Source organism: Salmo trutta, chromosome 14 (assembly GCF_901001165.1).
Source record: "Salmo trutta chromosome 14, fSalTru1.1, whole genome shotgun sequence".
Taxonomy (NCBI): Eukaryota; Metazoa; Chordata; class Actinopteri; order Salmoniformes; family Salmonidae; genus Salmo; species Salmo trutta.
This window is the reverse complement of record NC_042970.1, coordinates 49,686,666-49,705,464: the sequence shown is the minus strand read 5'-3', so window position 1 is coordinate 49,705,464 and position 18,799 is coordinate 49,686,666. Positions and strand designations below refer to the sequence as shown.

General features: G+C 41.7%; 1 protein-coding gene across 1 annotated transcript in view; it reads left to right on the top strand.

Moving 5' to 3' along the window:
* The window catches only part of LOC115208320 (bridging integrator 2), a 31,881-nt gene extending 25,827 nt beyond the window's left edge, over positions 1-6,054 (top strand). Inside the window, exons 10-12 of the mRNA XM_029776271.1 lie at positions 13-697; positions 823-915; positions 5,621-6,054. Of these exons, the coding sequence (XP_029632131.1) occupies positions 13-697; positions 823-915; positions 5,621-5,692 (850 nt within the window). The 3' untranslated portion in view covers positions 5,693-6,054. The remainder of the gene's footprint in view (positions 1-12; positions 698-822; positions 916-5,620) is intronic.
* The last annotated feature ends 12,745 nt before the right edge of the window (positions 6,055-18,799 follow it).

Genomic DNA, 18,799 nt, shown 5'->3' with positions numbered 1-18,799 from the left:
CTCTTCTCTTAGCACCAAGACCAAGAAGAAGAAATCCCTGGTCATCTCAGCACCCATCCCCTGTAACACTGCCTTCCCCTCGGACCACACATCGCTCCAAGCATCCGCAGCCCCCGAAAACAGCAAAGATACTATCTCTGAGGAGCATGTTTCCCTCGCAGGAGAGGGCACTCACAGCGTCCTCACGTCAGAAACGTCCGACTTCTCAGACGAGCTGTGCTCCAACGGCGCTGCTACGCCCAACAGACGGTCGGCGTGTGACAGCGACAACGGGGTCGGGAGCGACGTTGCATCAGAGGGTCTGAGTGATGTCCCAGAGGGTGGGGCTTCAGAAGAGCAGGGCCCTAGCCAATCTGTCGGAAAAGGGCAAGTTCAAATGTCAGAGGTGACTGGGTGTGAAGTCACAATCAGTCAGGAGGCTCTTCCAATGTCCACAGAGAGCGACGTCACACATGACACCGAGCAGGAGAGTGCGCCTGTTTCTCCAGAGAATAGTAAAGCCAAGCCCCCACCTCGTCCTGCTCCACGCTGCTCCTTCCCCCCCTCTGAGAGGCACTCCTCCCCCCCTGCGGAGGCCAGCCAAGTGGAGATGAAGGTGGAGGAGGGAGAAGGGGCTTCCCAGGCCCTGCAGGCAGGTGATGCAAAGAGGACTGGAAACTACTCAGACTCCCAGAATCCACCTGGTATCCTTATCAAGGTGATTCTCTTTTGTAGTAGTGGTACTCTCTTTATAATATATTATAGGTTTAATTCAACGTTACACTCAGCAGAAATGCTAATAGTATCTAACAGTTGTTTATGTGGTGCTGTGATTGATATCAGGGAGTGGCGCTTGAGGGTCAGGCTTCAGAAGACGGGACGCTGCAGTTTGATGTGGAAGACGTGATTCTCATGTTCGCCGACACAGAGGAGAAGGTATGTTTGTGTGTATATTTGTATGTATGTCAGCCTCTGTGTCCTTGGCAGCGTTGGGGGTAATGCGTTATGTAATCACATTACTTTTATGAGTAACAGTGTTACAAGTAACACGTTACTTTTCACATTTGGTAATATTATTACAGTTACTTTGTCAAATGTATCTCAACTTATTTCTTAATTTAGTTCTCGAGCGGGCAGAGAAAGGCTGTTTGGAGAAATGTCATGACAGCTGCTGTCCATAGAAATGTATAAGGAATGGGCACATTTATTTGAATATTCCGAACGGACATTGGTATTAGATTACTTGGAGAATATTCATTTGAGAATAAAAAAAATATAGGCCTATTTTAACAATGAAAAGGGTTTGTCTAAAATGAAATAAAACTGACATTGATGCATAGCCTACAAGGATAGACCATTACATTTGACATTTGTATAAAACAACAGTTTCATGACAGCTCCCCATTAAAAAAGATACACCGGTAGCCTTCATAGGTGTAGCTTTTTGTTACTGTCGGTCAATCAAAGCGGCGATACAGTCACAGGCTTCATGTGTAGCAAGTGAAGTGGGAGATTTCTAATCAATGCAAAATGGACAAAAAATTATGGAATTGAGTTGGCTAAATAAGAAGTAGGCCACAATGATCAACCAACAGGTATACTGTTGTTATATATGAATGGAGCCTCGCTACTTTATCTCGCTAGCTAGCTAACTTAGCTGGCTACTGTAGCTAGCTAGCCTCTACCAGATGGTATGATAACCTATGGCAGCAACAAGTTTGTCTAAATGGCGTGAGTCGGTTTGGCTACTTTCTCTCTCCCTCTGTGCAAACACATAGACTGTCACACACACTGGCCCCTGTTCCTCTCTCACCCCTCCCCACCATTCTGCTGAAACAAGCACTGGCTCTCTTGAGTCGTGCGAGCAAGTCTCCATTGAAGTTTCACCCCCCCCCCCCCCCCCCCCCCCCAAAACAAAATGTTTTCTTTAAAACATATCTTTCGACTATCCGGATATCCGAATAAAAATGTCATGATATTATTCGAATGCACCTGATCTTTGCAATTGATCGCTTCTGTGATCGCAAAGTCCATAGAGGGCTTTCCCATCTAGTGGCAAGTGTGCCCTCTATTCATCTATATTGGTCCTTGTACATGCGGTCTATAATCAGAGCTGGCGGCTTGAGAGATTTTGAATGAATTGTTTTTTTGTTTTTTTTTTACATCTGTACAGATATATGGCTAATAAAGCAGCCCATATACAGTCCGTTCAGAAAGGATTCATACCCCTTGACTCAACCCACATTTTGTTGTTACAGCCTGAATTCAAAATGGACAAAATCTTTTTTTTAATCTCACCGATCGACACACAATACCCCATAATGACAAAATGAAAACATGTTTTTAGACATGAGTCAATACTGAGTCCATACTTTGTAGAAGCACCTTTGGCGGTGATTACAGTTGTGAGTCATCTTGGGTATGTCTTCTTTGCACATCTGGATTTGGGGATTTTCTTCCTTGCAGATTTTCTCAAGCTCTGTTAAGTTAGATGGGGAGTGGCGGTGAACAGCAATCTTCGAGTCTTTCCACAGATTTTCAATGGGATTCAAGTCTGGGCTTTGGCTGGGCCACTCAAGGACTTTCACATTCTTGTTCTGAAGCCATTCCAGCGTTTCTTTGGTTGTATGCTTGGGGTCATTGTCCTGTTGGAACGTAAATATACGCCCCCCAGTCTAAGGTCATTTGCACTCTGAAGCAGGTTCTCATCAACCTGTATTTGGCTCCATTCATCGTTCCCTGTATCCAGACTCCCAGTCCCTGTCGCGAAAAAGCATCCCCATAGCATGATGCTGCCACCACCATGCTTCACGGTAGGGATGGTGTTAGACGGGTGATGAGCTTTGCCTGGTTTTCTCCAGACATAGCGCTTCATTCAGGCCAAAGAGTAACATTTTTGTCTCATCAGACCACAGAATCTTTTGCCTTTTGATCTGTCTTTCCCGTGCCTTTTTGCAAACTTGCATGCTATCATGCCTTTTTCTCAGTGGCTTCTGTCTGGCAATTCTCTCTCATAAAAGGTGTTCGATGGGGTTGAGGTCAGGGCTCTGTGCAGGACAGTCAAGTTCTAACACACCAATCTCGACAAGCCATTTCTGTTTGGACCTCGCTTTGTGCACGGGGGCATTGTCATGCTGAAACGGGAAAGAGCCTTCCCCAAACTGTTGCCACAAAGTGGGAAGCACAGAATCATCTAGAATATAATTGTATGCTGTAGCATTAAGATTTCCCTTCACTGGAACTAAGGGGCCTAGCCTGAACCATGAAAAACTAACCAAGACCATTATCCCTCCTCCACCAAACTTTACAGTTGGCACTATGCATTCGAGCAGGTAGCATTCTCCTGGAATCCGCCAAACCCAGATTCATCCATCGGACTGCCAGATGGTGAAGCGTGATTCATCACTCCAGAGAACGCGTTTCCACTGCACCAGAGTCCAATGGCGGCGAGCTTTACACCACTCCAGCCGACGCTTGACATTGCGCATGGTGATCTTAGGCTTGTGTGCGGCTGCTCGGCCATGGAAACCCATTTCATGAAGCTCCGGATGAACAGTTCTTTTGCAGACGTTGCTTCCAGTGGAACTCGGTAGTGAGTGTTGCAACCGAGGACAGTCGATTTTTACACACTACAGCACTCGGCGGTCCCGTTCTGTGAGCTTGTGTAGCCTACCACTTCACGGCAGAGTCGTTGTTGCTCGTAGACGTTTCCACTTCACAATAACACATATAGTTGACCGGGGCAGCTCTAGCAGGGCAGAAATTTGACGAAATGACTTGTTGGAAATGTGGCATCCTATGACGGTGCCATGTTGAAAGTCACTGAGCTCTTCAGTAAGGCCATTCTACTGACAATGTTTGTCTATGGAGATTGCATGGCTGTGTGCTCGATTTTATACACCTGTCAGCAACGGGTGTGGCTGAATTAGCTGAATCCACTAATTTAAAGGGGTGTCCACATACCTTTGTATATATGCTGTATATATTTCAGAGATCTACGGACAGTTCCTTGGACTTCATGCTATAATTTCTGCTCTGACATGCATTGTCAACTGTGGGGCCTTATATAGACTACTGTTGTCGCGATACCAGTATTGCGATACAACGATACCAGATTTAGCAAAAAAAGAAAACACAAAGAAGGCTTAACTCTAGGGTCCTTTTAAAACCTACTTTTGTGAAATAGTGTGCTATAGTTTGCAAAATAAACAAATTAGACTCTCGGTGACAACAGGCTTTTTTCCGATTAGGACTGTTTTTCTCAAATTGAGTCTGCTTCATGTTTTGCTTCCTGACTTCCTTGTATCGCAATACTGGTACCGTGACAACCCTAATATAGACAGGTGTGTTTCTTTCTAAATCATATCCAACCAATTGTATTTGGTATTTATTAGAATCCCCATAAGCCACTGCAAAAGCATCATCTACTCTTCCTGGAGTCCAGCTGAAACATGACATAATATATTGTACAGAACATTATTAGTCAAGGACTGAAATAAATAAATGTAAAACGTCACACAACCTACATATCAGTACATACACACAATATCTAGGTCAATTGGTGACCGGTGGACTCCAATCAACTCTCAAAGATGATCAAAGGAAATTGGATGCACCTGAGCTCAATTTGGAGTGTCATAGCAAAGGGGTATGAATATGTAAATTAAAATCTATTAAATACATTTTGAATTCAGGCTGTAGCAACAATATGGAATAAGTCATGGGGTATGAATAATTTCTGAAGGCACTGTATAGTGTAGCACTTGTAGACTAGCACAGTAATAGCAGCTCCACAGATGAAAAGAGAAACTAGTGGTCAAACCTGAGTTAGGCTACTTACTATCTTTGGTAGAGCGTGCGAGGCTCACCTTGCTCCCTCCGACAGTCAAACAAACAGTGAGATTGAGAAGTTTTCATGAAAGTAATGCAAAGTAATAATATTATTTGTATTTACAGATGGCATACAAGTTTGCTATTAAGACACATGAAAGTTCACATGTTCCATGTTCTGCCCAAAAACGCATTTTGCGTTCAAATGCCTCTCCTGTGAAGTAGTGACATATGCCTAGCTTCCTGTAACAGGTCACATATAATTAGTGAAAACGCATTACTTTACAATATTACTTTGTGTGGAAAGTAACGTTTTACTTTTGTTAAATGTAACAACTAATATTACTTTTTCAAGTAACCAATCGCAACACTGCTCCTTGGTGTAGTGTAACTTCCAAATAGGAACACTAAGTAAGTAATACTAAAGGTCACAGTCTTAACTTAGCGCTGTGAATTACAACTGTGCATCAGACTGATCTAGTTTCAGTGACACCGAAGTTGAAAACAGTTTGCCCATATGCATGTCACTTTAAATGTGCTTGTCAATGTACACCAAATCCATGTAAATTACAAGAGTCTCTATAGAGTTCCCTTTTTACCAAGATAGCAGAACCTGGCCTGTTTTCACAAAGCGTCTGAATAGGATTGCTGAACTAGGATAATTTTTGCCTTTAAGATCATAATGAATGAGAGGGGGGACCTGATCCTAGATCAGCACACCTATTTGAGACACTTTATGAATATGGGCCCTGATCTCTACTAAAATGTGAATAACATGGTTGTGTTTTTTGTTAACCCTTACCCACTACAGCAGGAAAGCATGGCGAAGGGGGTGAGGGAGAAGACCTGTATCAAGCAGGGAGATCTATCAGATTCAGAATGAGCCAATGGTGGCATTTCATTTCCTGCTGTCATGACTCAGCACAGCTGCACACAAAATGGCAATGGACCAAGATGGTGTGGAGGACTTCTTAAAAAAAGAGAGAAAAAAAGAGGAACGCAAGCCCCATGTGATTATTACTCACATGCTTCCATGTCGCAACTTGTTGGTAGATACTGATGAGTTTCATACCTACCGAGAGATTTTTGCAGAATGTTCTGGATTGTTAACACATGATTGTCTAATCTACAGTATTTTGCCCTTGTTTGTATTGTGTAAGTCTAGAAACTGAAATGTATAGAAACACTTTTTGTATTGATGCCATTGAAAGATGTATAGTTTAATAAAGTTAAGCGTGAGAGCAGTGGAGGTGTTGTTCAAAGAGCAGTAACAAAAAAAACTAGATTTCAGCATACTTACCATTCTGTCTAAAAAGGGTTTCATGTGTTGTTTTCAGGGCAGTTACTTTTCCATAAGTCAACGTTTCCCAAACTCGGTCCTCGGGACCCCAAGGGGTGCAACATTTTGGTTTTTGAATCAGCTGTGTAGTGCTAGGGCAAAAACAAAAACGTGAACCCCTTGGAGTCCCGAGGACAGAGTTTGGGAAACCCTGCCCTAAGTAGTCAAGCACCTGTGTATCCCACTTTACACCACAAGGTGGCGGTAGCGGTCTAACACTTAAACTACAGAGACAAGCCTTTTCCACTTGATTCTTTTCCTTTCTTTTTGCAGTGATTTTGAAGCTATATTAGCATGGACTTTATAAATCCTAATGCCCTACAGTTGTTGCTAATTTAAAAGTTGTGTCATACTCCAGCACAGCTTGCGGGCTGCTACAGCATTCTGTGGCACGTTATCTAATTGTCAGCCATTCTGTTAATGCAAATTAGGGCTAGTTTGACCACCAGAGGGCATCTGTGAGAAGCATTTGATAGTCTTCCATATTGGCATTACCAGAGAATGTACATTTTTGTTTTTGTAATAACATAGTATACGGGATTGATTTTTAAGAAATTTGGCTTAATTTGATTAATATTATGGTGTTTCTGTTCTGAGAAAAATGAAACCCTCAGGGTTTCCGTTAGGATAGAATGGAAAATATGTACGTGACGGTCGGGAGCGGGCTACTGCATAAGAAGATTGGAGGATTCTAAATTGTTTGCCTTCATTAGACAACTTTGTTCCAATATTTCTGTAAATCAGTGATATTTATTCCCATAGTAATTCGTTATGGATCCTTAACTAAATCAACATATGCATTTTGAAAGAGTTAATCATTATTTTATTAACGAAAGCATAAAGATGCTGAAGAAATACAGTACTGCATATGCTTTTACATTTGGATAATAATGCATTTAGAAGATATAAGCCATCTGCATTTGTTTATTAGGTGACTGTGCAGTCTGACAAGGAAACAGCCTACAATACATACTGTGGTAAACATGGTAAAGTGCCTAATTCCCTTCATAAGGGAGAGCAGGCCATGTCTGTACTACAGAATTCGGGCACGGAGGGAGACCTGGGTTCAATTCCCTGACGGGGAGGAAGGAGTAGGCTGCCCTTGTAAATAAGAATTTGTTCTTAACTGATTCCATATGTGTTATTTCATAGTTGTGATGTCTTCACTATTATTCTACAATGTAGAACATTTTAGAAATAACAAAAAATCCTGGAATGTGTAATGTATACTGAGGGAGAAAAAGGTGTAGATTCACACGCAGATCGCGGCAGGTGTTTATTTCACCTTCGCAGAAGGCAGGAATCGTTGTCACAGGCAGACAATGGTCATACACAGGAAGGCAAACAGGCAGGTGAATCAAAACTAGGACTGAAGGCTATAACTGGTTCTCACAAACGAGCTAGGAAAAGGCTTAGTAGAGTCAAAACGAACAATACCTCACAAAGGCACAAACAGAATGAACTGAAATAAAGAAGGAGCTGATGAGACCAGGTGAGTAACTAACACAGGTGAAATCAATGAACAAAAATGAAAGACAGGGCTACATTCAAGAACACAAAGAAACGGCTACGTTCAAGAACACAACGAAACAAAACACAAAGTTAACTAAGAAAATAAATACAGAACCTTACAGAATGAGTAGGTGTGTCCAAACTTTTGACTGGTACTTGCTTAATTAATTTGATTAATATTATGGTGTTTCTATTCCAAGAAAAACGACAAACCCTCTGGGTTTCCGTTAGGATGGAACGGAAAATATGGCGCTGTACAATGTGACGGTCGGCAGTACAGTACTGGGCTATTTAGCTAAAGAATCCCTGTGTCGTGCGGGCAGGGCATGTGGGAGACCGGTGTTCAATTGCCCGATGGGGAGGAAGGAGTAGGCTGTCCTTGTAAATAAGAATTTCTTCTTAACCTCTAGGGTAGGGGGCAGTATTTGCACGGCCGGATAAAAAACGTACCCGATTTAATCTGGTTATTACTACTGCCCAGAAACTAGAATATGCATATAATTATTGGTTTTGGATAGAAAACACCCTAAAGTTTCTAAAACTGTTTGAATGGTGTCTGTGAGTATAACAGAACTCATATGGCAGGCAAAAACCTGAGAAGATTCCCTACAGGAAGTGCCCTCTCTGACCATTTCTTGGGCTTCTACACTCTCTTTATTGAAGACTGAGGATCACTGCTGTAACGTGACACGTCCTACGGCTCCCATAGGCTCTCAGAAGGCGGCAAAATGCTGAATGCCTTTGGAGCCCCTGGCTGAAAAACAGTAGCGCATTTGGATAGTGGTCGATCAGAGAACAATGAGACTGGGGCGACTGCACGAGGCGACACCATGTTTTTATTTTTTCGTCTTTGAACGAAAACAGGGTTTCCCGGTAGGAATATTATCGCTTTTTTACGAGAAAAATCGCATAAAAATTGATTTTAAACAGCGGTTGACATGCTTCGAAGTACGGTAATGGAATATTAAGATTTTTTTTGTCACGAAACGCGCCGGGCACGTCACCCTTCGTCACCCTTCTGATAGTGTCTTGAACGCACGAACAAAACAGAGGATATTTGAACATAACTATGGATTATTTTGAACCAAACCAACATTTGTTATTGAAGTAGAAGTCCTGGGAGTGCATTCTGACGAAGAACACCAAAGGTAATCAAACTTTTCTAATAGTAAATCGGAGTTTGGTGAGGGCCAAACTTGGTGGGTGTCAAAATAGCTAGCCGTGCTTGCTGGGCTATCTACTCAGAATATTGCAAAATGTGCTTCGCCGAAAAGCTATTTTAAAATCGGACATAGCGATTGCATAAAGGAGTTCTGTATCTATAATTCTTAAAATAATTTATGTTTTTTGTGAACGTTTATCGTGAGTAATTTAGTAAATTCACCGGAAGTTTGCGGTGGGTATGCTAGTTCAGAACGTCACATGCTAATGTAAAAAGCTGGTTTTTGATATAAATATGAACTTGATTGAACAAAACATCCATGTATTGTATAACATAATGTCCTAGGAGTGTCATCTGATGAAGATCATCAAAGGTTAGTGCTGCATTTAGCTGTGGTTTGGGTTTATGTGACATTATATGCTAGCTTGAAAAATGGGTGTCTGATTATTTCTGGCTGGGTACTCTGCTGACATAATCTAATGTTTTGCTTTCGTTGTAAAGCCTTTTTGAAATCGGACAGTGTGGTTAGATTAACGAGAGTCTTGTCTTTAAAATGGTGTAAAATAGTCATATGTTTGAGAAATTGAAATCCCTTCTAAACTGTTTTATCCCTTCTAAAGAAACATCCCTTTTTCAATTTGGAGGTGGAAGGTCTGTCATGCTCTGGGGCGGTGTGTCACAGCATCATTGGACTGAGCTTGTTGTCATTGCAGGCAATCTCAACGCTGTGCGTTACAGAGAAGACATCCTCCTCCCTCATGTGGTACCCTTCCTGCAGGCTCATCCTGACATGACCCTCCAGCATGACAATGCCACCAGCCATACTGCTCGTTCTGTGTGTGATTTCCTGCAAGACATGAATGTCAATGTTCTACCATGGCCAGCGAAGAGCCCGGATCTCAATCCGATTGAGAATGTCTGGGACCTGTTGGATCGGAGGATGAGGGCTAGGGCCATTCCCCCCAGAAATATCCGGGAATTTGCAGGTGCCCTGGTGGAAGAGTGGGGTAACATCTAACAGCAAGAACTGGCAAATCTGGTGCAGTCCATGAGGAGGAGATGCAGCTGGTGGCCACATCAGATACCTACTGTTACTTTTGATTTTGAGCCAGCCTTTGTTCAGGGACACATTATTCAATTTCTGTTAGTCACACGTCTGTGGAACTTGTTCAGTTTATGTTTCAGTTGTTGAATCTGGTTATGGTCATACAAATATTTACACATGTTAAGTTTGCTGAAAATAAACGCAGTTGACAGTGAGAGGACGTTTATTTTTTTGCTGAGTTTATTTAGCCTGATGAATATGAGCATCTCCGAAGAGACCATAGAATTAAATGAATAGTGTGTAAGATTTTTCTTAGTATTTGTGATGTGCTAGTGTGCTTACTTTTGTTGTTTGTAATTACAATGTACCATTATATTATTATGTCTTATTTGTGATAGCATCGATTGGGATGATGAAGTTGGTGCTGATGAGAGTGGTGCCAATGAGACCTGGAGTCCTTCAAAGGAATCACAGGTGAATGAAAATTCTGATGAAGAGGAGTCTGACGAGTTTTAAGATTCTGGGGACAGCAACTCAAAAATTGTCCTCCTTTTCAAATTCATGAACATGGGGATGGTTTCCAGTAGCACTTTTTTCAACATTCAAGACTCGTACTGTGTGGACCCAATAAAATTGTTGGAGAAAAGGGATGTGATCATTGACCGTCTGCGAACCAAAGACAGTGTTGTAGTCCTAGGTAGGACTTAATTGTTTGTGTGCTTACAGTACACCACAATTATTTAACACGGATGTAATGGTTTTTTATTGATTACTTCAATGTCTCCTACAATTTCAGCTGATGGCCGCATGGACTCGCCAGGCTACTCTGCACAGTATTGCACCTACACTATATTGGAGAATGATTCCAGAGACATCATCTCCGTAGTGAACATTGACAAGAGGGAGACCCAAAGAAACTGTCACCATGGATTAGGACCATGGATCAACTGATTACAGAGATCCCGCTAAAATAAATCTGCACAGATGCACACACTCAGATTTCTGCTTTAAGGAGTAAGTTTGGTTATGACCATGCACATCTAAAATGTTTATTTTGCAAGATTCAATCCTTTTAGAAATATATACATCTCATATTTTTTCAGCCCCAGCAAAAGGAAAATGAGAACACAGCGGAATAAAGCACTCTCTTGATATGTGGCATGGTGTGAAGATGTTGCTCCAGTGTTGGAATTGTTATATCTAAACAGCACAGATTAAAGGCCAGGCAGAACTCATCCTGTGGTTGAAGGAGGTTGTCAACCACTTTTGGTTGTTCTGTAAAAGGGCTGACACATATGAGGAGTTTATTGTAAGTCATATTTATCTTGTCTTATTTATTACTCTCATTTATGTATTATGGTTGAGTGATATTGTACATACTGTATTGTGCTTTGCCGTGAGCAAGTACTTGTCCCTGAGTCTGTGAAATCATATCTGCAATACGTAAAATGGGGAATGACACTGTGTTGAGGACAATGTCTGTGAAAGCCTGATGTGCCTAACCCAAACCCTTTTTTCATCCATTCCTTAGTGAAGTTGTCCCCTAGGCAGTTATGTTCGAAATGTCCCAGTGTCCATGTGTGTTCATTCACCACATGGTGAATAACACCGCTCCGCAGGTCCTGAAACATACAATTGCAATGCATGCATTTTTTCAACAATAATCAAAGTGGCTGAAAGATCTTCATAAATACAAGAACTTCAGGTTGGTTACATATTTTCTCAAGAATCCTTCCCACTATTTAGCAATTGGTTACAGATAATGCTCCATTATGCATTACTGCAGTACTGTCCTTGGGCAGTACAAGAACATTTATAAAAATATTGGTCACAGAGGAGATGGTTGGGAATCCTGGTATTAGGGCTATGTTTGACATTTACACATCCGAAGGAGGATTACACATTTGTTGATTTCATGATGCATTCATTATGACTTGTCTGTGTTCAATTATTATTTTAACTTTTTTACAGATCAACAGCTGATATGTGACCGACCTGTTCGATTCGGTCTTATGTAGCAACATTTGAAATTGTGTTTTTTACATTAGATAAAAGTAGAGACTTAGAGCTAGAAAATTGTATATCATACACTACAGTTGAGGAACAATGGGAAAGTAATTCTGCTTTGAAAGTTGATAAACTTGTAACCCCACTTTTGAAAAAATGGCGCTTGAATGTTTTAGTACACCTACTGGTGAGCTATTCTTTGTCTACACCCATTCAGCATCATTCACACCCTCTTAAGCGTTATCCCCACCCATCTCTTTAAGAATTCACATGCATGACATCAGCAGCCTGGTGGTCCAAAATAGCATAACTGGTGTATTTTAACACCAATAATCACATCTGTTTAAAAATGTATTAAGTGTATCTCAATCTAGCAAACCAGGCTACTAAAAGCAACTTTCTAAACAATGTTTTGGTTCGTTTCTAGCTTGTTAAGTTAGCTGGCTAGCCAGTTCAAATAATGACCATATCATATAGCTGACAACGTCTTAACTTTAGCTAATTTGTATTCATTATTACAGGAAAAGAAACTCACAACAAGACCATTATTTACAAGTTAATGGAAAGCTAAATACAGAAAATAGCTTACGGTTGTGAGTCTGACGAAATAAAAGCAGGGCATACTACCAGAGAATTTTAGAACTTGGACACTGTCTGGTTGGCCTAACTTTATATCCTAATTTGACTTTGGTGCAGGTCATGTTGTTCTTCACATTACCATCTCTGGTAAACACACACTATATCAAATAAAATCTAAGTTTATTTGTCACATGCACAGGATACAGAAGGTGTAAACTGTATAGTGAAATGGTTACTTGCATAGTGGAGTCTTATTTAGAGATGTAGCTAGCTAACTAACCAATTAACCAGAATCCCAACTCATAACGTTACTGCCCTGCATTAATCTACAGGTAACTAACACACTACGTTCAATGTTAGCTAGCTAGCTAACATTAGGCTATAACTAGCAATGCAAATGGCTCTGAGACACAAATAATATTACTACACAGATCATACACGTAACGTTAGCTAGTAAGCCAGCCACTAGGCTCGCAATTTAACAATTGTATTCATATTTACAGATGGCACACAAGTTTGTTATTAAGGCACATGAAAGTTCACGTTCCAGAAGGCATTACTGCATTACTGCCAAAAAGATTTCAAATGCCTCTCCTGTGACTTTTCTTTTGGCAGAAATGCCTTGTGGAACGTGTTTCCTGAAACGAGTCACATATTGAGTCCTACCAGAATCATATTCTGATGTAGGCAAGCAAGCATTTTTCCTTTTCACCACCAGTCTATGAAGCCCAATCATTGCTGGTAGCACTAGATTACAAATTATACAGGGACAGACCAGCCAGGCAGAACGTACATGGCACCAAGTCCCCACTCTATTAAGTCGATAGGTTAGAGAAGGAAATTTTGAACAACAGAACTTTTCAAGTCTGACCACGCACCTGTTCTCACTCACAAAATGGCTAGCTAGTTATGCCTATGTAAACAAATCTACACGTTTTAAAACGAAAGAGAAAGTGTGCAAAGGGGGAGTGACTTTTGGCTTGTTGAGAAAGGGGGCAAGGGACGGCCGGGGGAAAGTTGTTTGAAAATAGCCTAACCGTTGTTGTAATTCGCCAAGCTTCCACAATGTGGAATCGGAGAGGTGCGGAGGGCTGCCTTAATCGACATCCACATCTTAAGGTGTTTACATGAGTAATGCTATACTTGGCCAGCTGCCATAATCAAATTAATATTGAATTATTAGTGTGCATGTAAACATACTCATTGTAGACAACCTTTAATGTCCTATTTCTGTGCAATGTCTGAAATAATGATTTGTTGCATATTATGCGTGTTTATGGCAGAGAAACAAGGGAAATGTCAGAGGTGGTGTGTGTGTAAGTACATCTGACTGTGAAAACAGGCACCAATAAAATCCTCTAGGTACTTTGAGGTTCTCAGTCGTGCTTTGCACAAAGTCAGCCAGAGTAAAATAAAATCCCATATACTTAATGAGCAATTACATTACAAAATAATGACAGAGTAATTGCAGTGAAAGCTGCAATAGGTGTTCTAAACGGCTTCCCTCAGACTGTTTGAATTACCCAGCACACTGTGTCCTGAAATGTGCTCTTTTTCCACAGAAAGGAGCCAAAACTTAAAAAGGTCAGTCATTATTCTCTCCTGTTTTTCCGGGTCATCACTAGTTACCAGAGCCACAGTCAGAAGCCAGTCTACCTGACTAATCAGATGAGGGAGTGTGATGATGTGTATTCTGGTTAGTGGAGAAACGCCTCATTTTTGAAATGGCAAGTTTGAGGACCAAATAACTAAATACATTCGGGATCAATAATATCACTAGAATTCATAACATTGAGAAAGGACAAAAAGATGAGTTATCTTTTCTTTTTTGGTATTCCATACGGGATTCCGAACATTGTTAGGTTCTCTACAAGCCTCAGTAATATAGAATATTATTGAACTTCAATGCAGGAAAAGAAATGCAGTTGGGAGAGTAAAAGTCTCCCATTCAGTGGTGTTCTGTTTCAAGTTGTGGGCACAAAGTTGTATGAATGCCACCGGGGGAAAGACAAACAAAAGCCAAAGAGAAATATGCTGCTGAAATGAACAAGGCCATAAGTTAAAAGACAGATCACTGTAATTTATACCATTCACTTTTACAATATTTATTTCATTTTGATCATGTTGAAGTACAAACTAACAATGGAATGTTCCTCAATGAAATTGAAGATGGGACTTTAAACGGGTGACCCAACTCTGTGGTCACTAAAGATCCAATGGGGGGGGCGTATATTTGTCCTGTTTTCACTGCATGTGTATATCAAACTGTATTCCTATCATGTAATACTGTGTATACAGTGAGGGAAAAAAGTATTTGATCCCCTGCTGATTTTGTACGTTTGCCCAGTGACAAAGAAATGATCAGTCTATCATTTTAATGGTAGGTTTATTTGAACAGTGAGAGACAGAATAACAACAAATAAATCCAGAAAAACGCATGTCAAAAATGTTAAAAATTGATTTACATTTTAATGAGGGAAATAAGTATTTGACCCCCTCTCAATCAGAAAGATTTCTGGCTCCCAGGTGTCTTTTATACAGGTAACGAGTTGAGATTAGGAGCCCCAACAGGGGCTAGGGGGCAGTATTTGCACGGCCGGATAAACAACGTACCCAATTTAAACTGGTTACTACTCTTGCCCAGAAACGAGAATATGCATAGAATTAGTAGATTTGGATAGAAAACACTCCAAAGTTTCTAAAACTGTTTGAATGGTGTCTGTGAGTATAACAGAACTCATATGGCAGGCCAAAAACTGAGAAGATTCCATACAGGAAGTGCCCTGTCTGACAATTTGTTATCCTTCTGTTGCATCTCTATCGAAAATACAGCATCTCTGCTGTAACGTGACATTTTCTAAGGCTTCCATTGGCTCTCAGAAGGCGCCAGAAAGTGGAATGACGTGTCTCCTGTCTCTGGGCAAAGAACAGCAGGAGATTTTGTGAGTGGTCAGGCTGGGGACAGTGACACTGGAGATGCGCATTCATGAGAATTCTCAATTTTTTTCTTTCAGCCTTTGAATGAATACAACGTCGCCCGGTTGGAATATTATCGCTATTTTACGAGAAAAGTAGCATAAAAATTGATTTAAAACAGCGTTTGACATGCTTCTAAGTATGGTAATGGAATATTTTGAAATTTTTTGTCACGAAATGTGCTCGCGCGTCACCGTTTCGATAGTGACCTGAACGCATGAACAAAACGGCGGTATTTGGATATAACTATGGATTATTTGGAACCAAAACAACATTTGTTGTTGAAGTAGAAGTCCTGGGAGTGCATTCTGATGAAGAACAGCAAAGGTAATCAAACTTTTCTAATAGTAATTATGAGTTTAGTGAGCACCAAACTTGGTGGGTGTTAAATTAGCTAGCCTGTGATGGCCGAGCAATCTACTCAGAATATTGCAAAATGTGCTTCGCCGAAAAGCTATTTTAAAATCTGACACCGCGATTGCATAAAGGAGTTCTGTATCTATAATTCTTAAAATAATTTATGTATTTTGTGAACGTTTATCGTGAGTAAATTCACCGGAAGTTTGCGGTGGGTATGCTAGTTCTGAACATCACATGCTAATATAAAAAGCTGGTTTTTGATATAAATATGAACTTGATTGAACAAAACATGCATGTATTGTATAACATAATGTCCTAGGAGTGTCATCTGATGAAGATCATCAAAGGTTAGTGCTGCATTTAGCTGTGGTTTTGGTTTTTGTGACATATATGCTTGCTTTGAAAATGGGTGTGTGATTATTTCTGGCTGGGTACTCTCCTGACATAATCTAATGTTTTGCTTTCGCGTAAAGCCTTTTTGAAATTGGACAATGTGGTTAGATTAACGAGAGTCTTGTCTTTAAAATAGTGTAAAATAGTCATATGTTTGAGAAATTAAAGTTATAGCATTTTTGAGGTATTTGTATTTCGCGCCACGCGATTCCACTGGCTGTAGAAGTTAAAGGGAGTGGTCCTAATCTCAGTTTGTTACCTGTATAAAAGACACCTGTCCACAGAAGCAATCAATCAATCAGATTCCAAACTCTCCACCATGGCCGAGACCAAAGAGCTCTCCAAGGATGTCAGGGACAAGATTGTAGACCTACACAAGGCTGGAATGGGCTACAAGACCATCGCCAAGCAGCTTGGTGAGAAGGTGACAACAGTTGGTGCGATTATTCGCAAATGGAAGAAACACAAAAGAACTGTCAATATCCCTCGGCCTGGGGCTCCATGCAAGATCTCACCTCGTGGAGTTGCAATGATCATGAGAACGGTGAAGAATCAGCTCAGAACTACACGGGAGGATCTTGTCAATGATCTCAAGGCAGCTGGGACCATAGTCACCAAGAAAACAATTGGTAACACACTACACCGTGAAGGACTGAAATCCTGCAGTGCCCGCAAGATCCCCCTGCTCAAGAAAGTAAATATACATGCATGTCTGAAGTTTGCCAATGAACATCTGAATGATTCAGAGGACAACTGGGTGAAAGCGTTGTGGTCAGATGAGACCAAAATGGAGCTCTTTGGCATTAACTCAACTCGCCGTGTTTGGAGGAGGAGGAATGCTGCCTATGACCCCAAGAACACCATCCCCACCGTCAAACATGGAGGTGGAAACATTATGCTTTGGGGGTGTTTTTCTGCTAAGGGGACAGGACAACTTCACTGCGTCAAAGGGACGATGGACGGGGCCATGTACCGTCAAATCTTGGGTGAGAACCTCTTTCCCTCAGCCAGGGCATTGAAAAATGGGTTGTGGATGGGTATTCCAGCATGACAATGACCCAAAACACACGGCCAAGGCAACAAAGGAGTGGCTCAAGAAGAAGCACATTAAGGTCCTGGAGTGGCCTAGCCAGTCTCCAGACCTTAATCCCATAGATTAATAGGAAATAGGAAAACGCTCATCCAGAGGCGGCGCTCCTAATGGCCGGTGACTTTAATGCAGGGAAACTTAAATCAGTTTTACCAAATTTCTATCAGCATGTTAATTGTGCAACCAGAGGGAAAAAAATTCTAGACCACCTTTACTACACACACAGAGATGCGTACAAAGCCCTCCCTCACCCTCCATTTGGCAAATCTGACCATAACTCTATCCTCCTGATTCCTGCTTACAAGTAAAAATTAAAGCAAGAAGCACCAGTGACTCTATAAAAAAGTGGTCAGATGAAGGAGATGCTAATCTACAGGACTGTTTTGCTAGCACAGATTGGAATATGTTCTGTGATTCTTCCAATGGCGTTGAGGAGTACACCACATCAGTCACTGGCTTTATCAATAAGTGCATCGAGGACGTCATCCCCACAGTGGCTGTACGTACATACCCCAACCAGAAGCCATGGATTACAGGCAACATTCGCACTGAGCTAAAGGGTAGAGTTGCTGCTTTCAAGGAGCGGCACTCTAATCCGGAAGCTTATAAGAAATCCAGACTATTTGCGTTTCCTCCACCAGTCTACGAGGCTGGAACCTTACTTGGCAGCACTTGACTCGACCTTTGTAACCATCGTCCAGCCCCTTGGAGATCTTGTTAGTTTAACGAGTGCGCTGAGAGTTGGGAAGCAAGTTCAGAGAGTGAAGGTTTTAATAAATAAAATAAACAATGAACACGAAACACAAACAACACATTGACATGAAAGCAGAGTCAATAACACCTGAGGAAATAACCAAGGGGAGTGACAGATATAGGGAAGATAATAAAGAAGGTGATGGAGTCCAGGTGAGTGTCATAAGACGATGGTGACAGGTGTGAAGGATAATCAGCAGCCTGATGACCTAGAGACCGGAGAGGGAGTATACGTGACAGTACCCCCTCCCCGACGTGCAGCTCCAGCCGAAGGATGCCGTCAAAGGGGACGAACTCGGGGATCAGGAGCGGACCGGTCACTCCTGCTGATGTGCGAGAACCTGTCACGCACAGCTGAGGCACAGGAACCTGTCGAGTCAGCTGGGGCACGGGAAACCTGACAGATCGGTTGAGGCAGGGGAGCCTGGCGATCCGGCGGAGGCATGAAAGCCCGACGAGCTGGCTGAGGCAGGGGAGACTGGTGATTCGACTAAGGAATGAGAGCCTGATGAGCCGGCTGAGGCAGGGAAGCTTGGCGATCTGGTTGAGACATGAGAGCCTGTAGCAGTTCCCGGACCCGACGTCATTACTCTGATACAAAAAAATTCAATACAAAAATACTTCCTGATGCTTCCCTTAGGTGAGATGTTATTCTCTAACGAGTGCGCTGACAGTTCAGAGAGTGAATGTTGAGAGCTACCGGAGTTACCTGGGAGGCCTCAGCTGGTTTGTAAGGATCCCCTGCCTCAGCTGGCTTGACGGGTTTCCATGCCT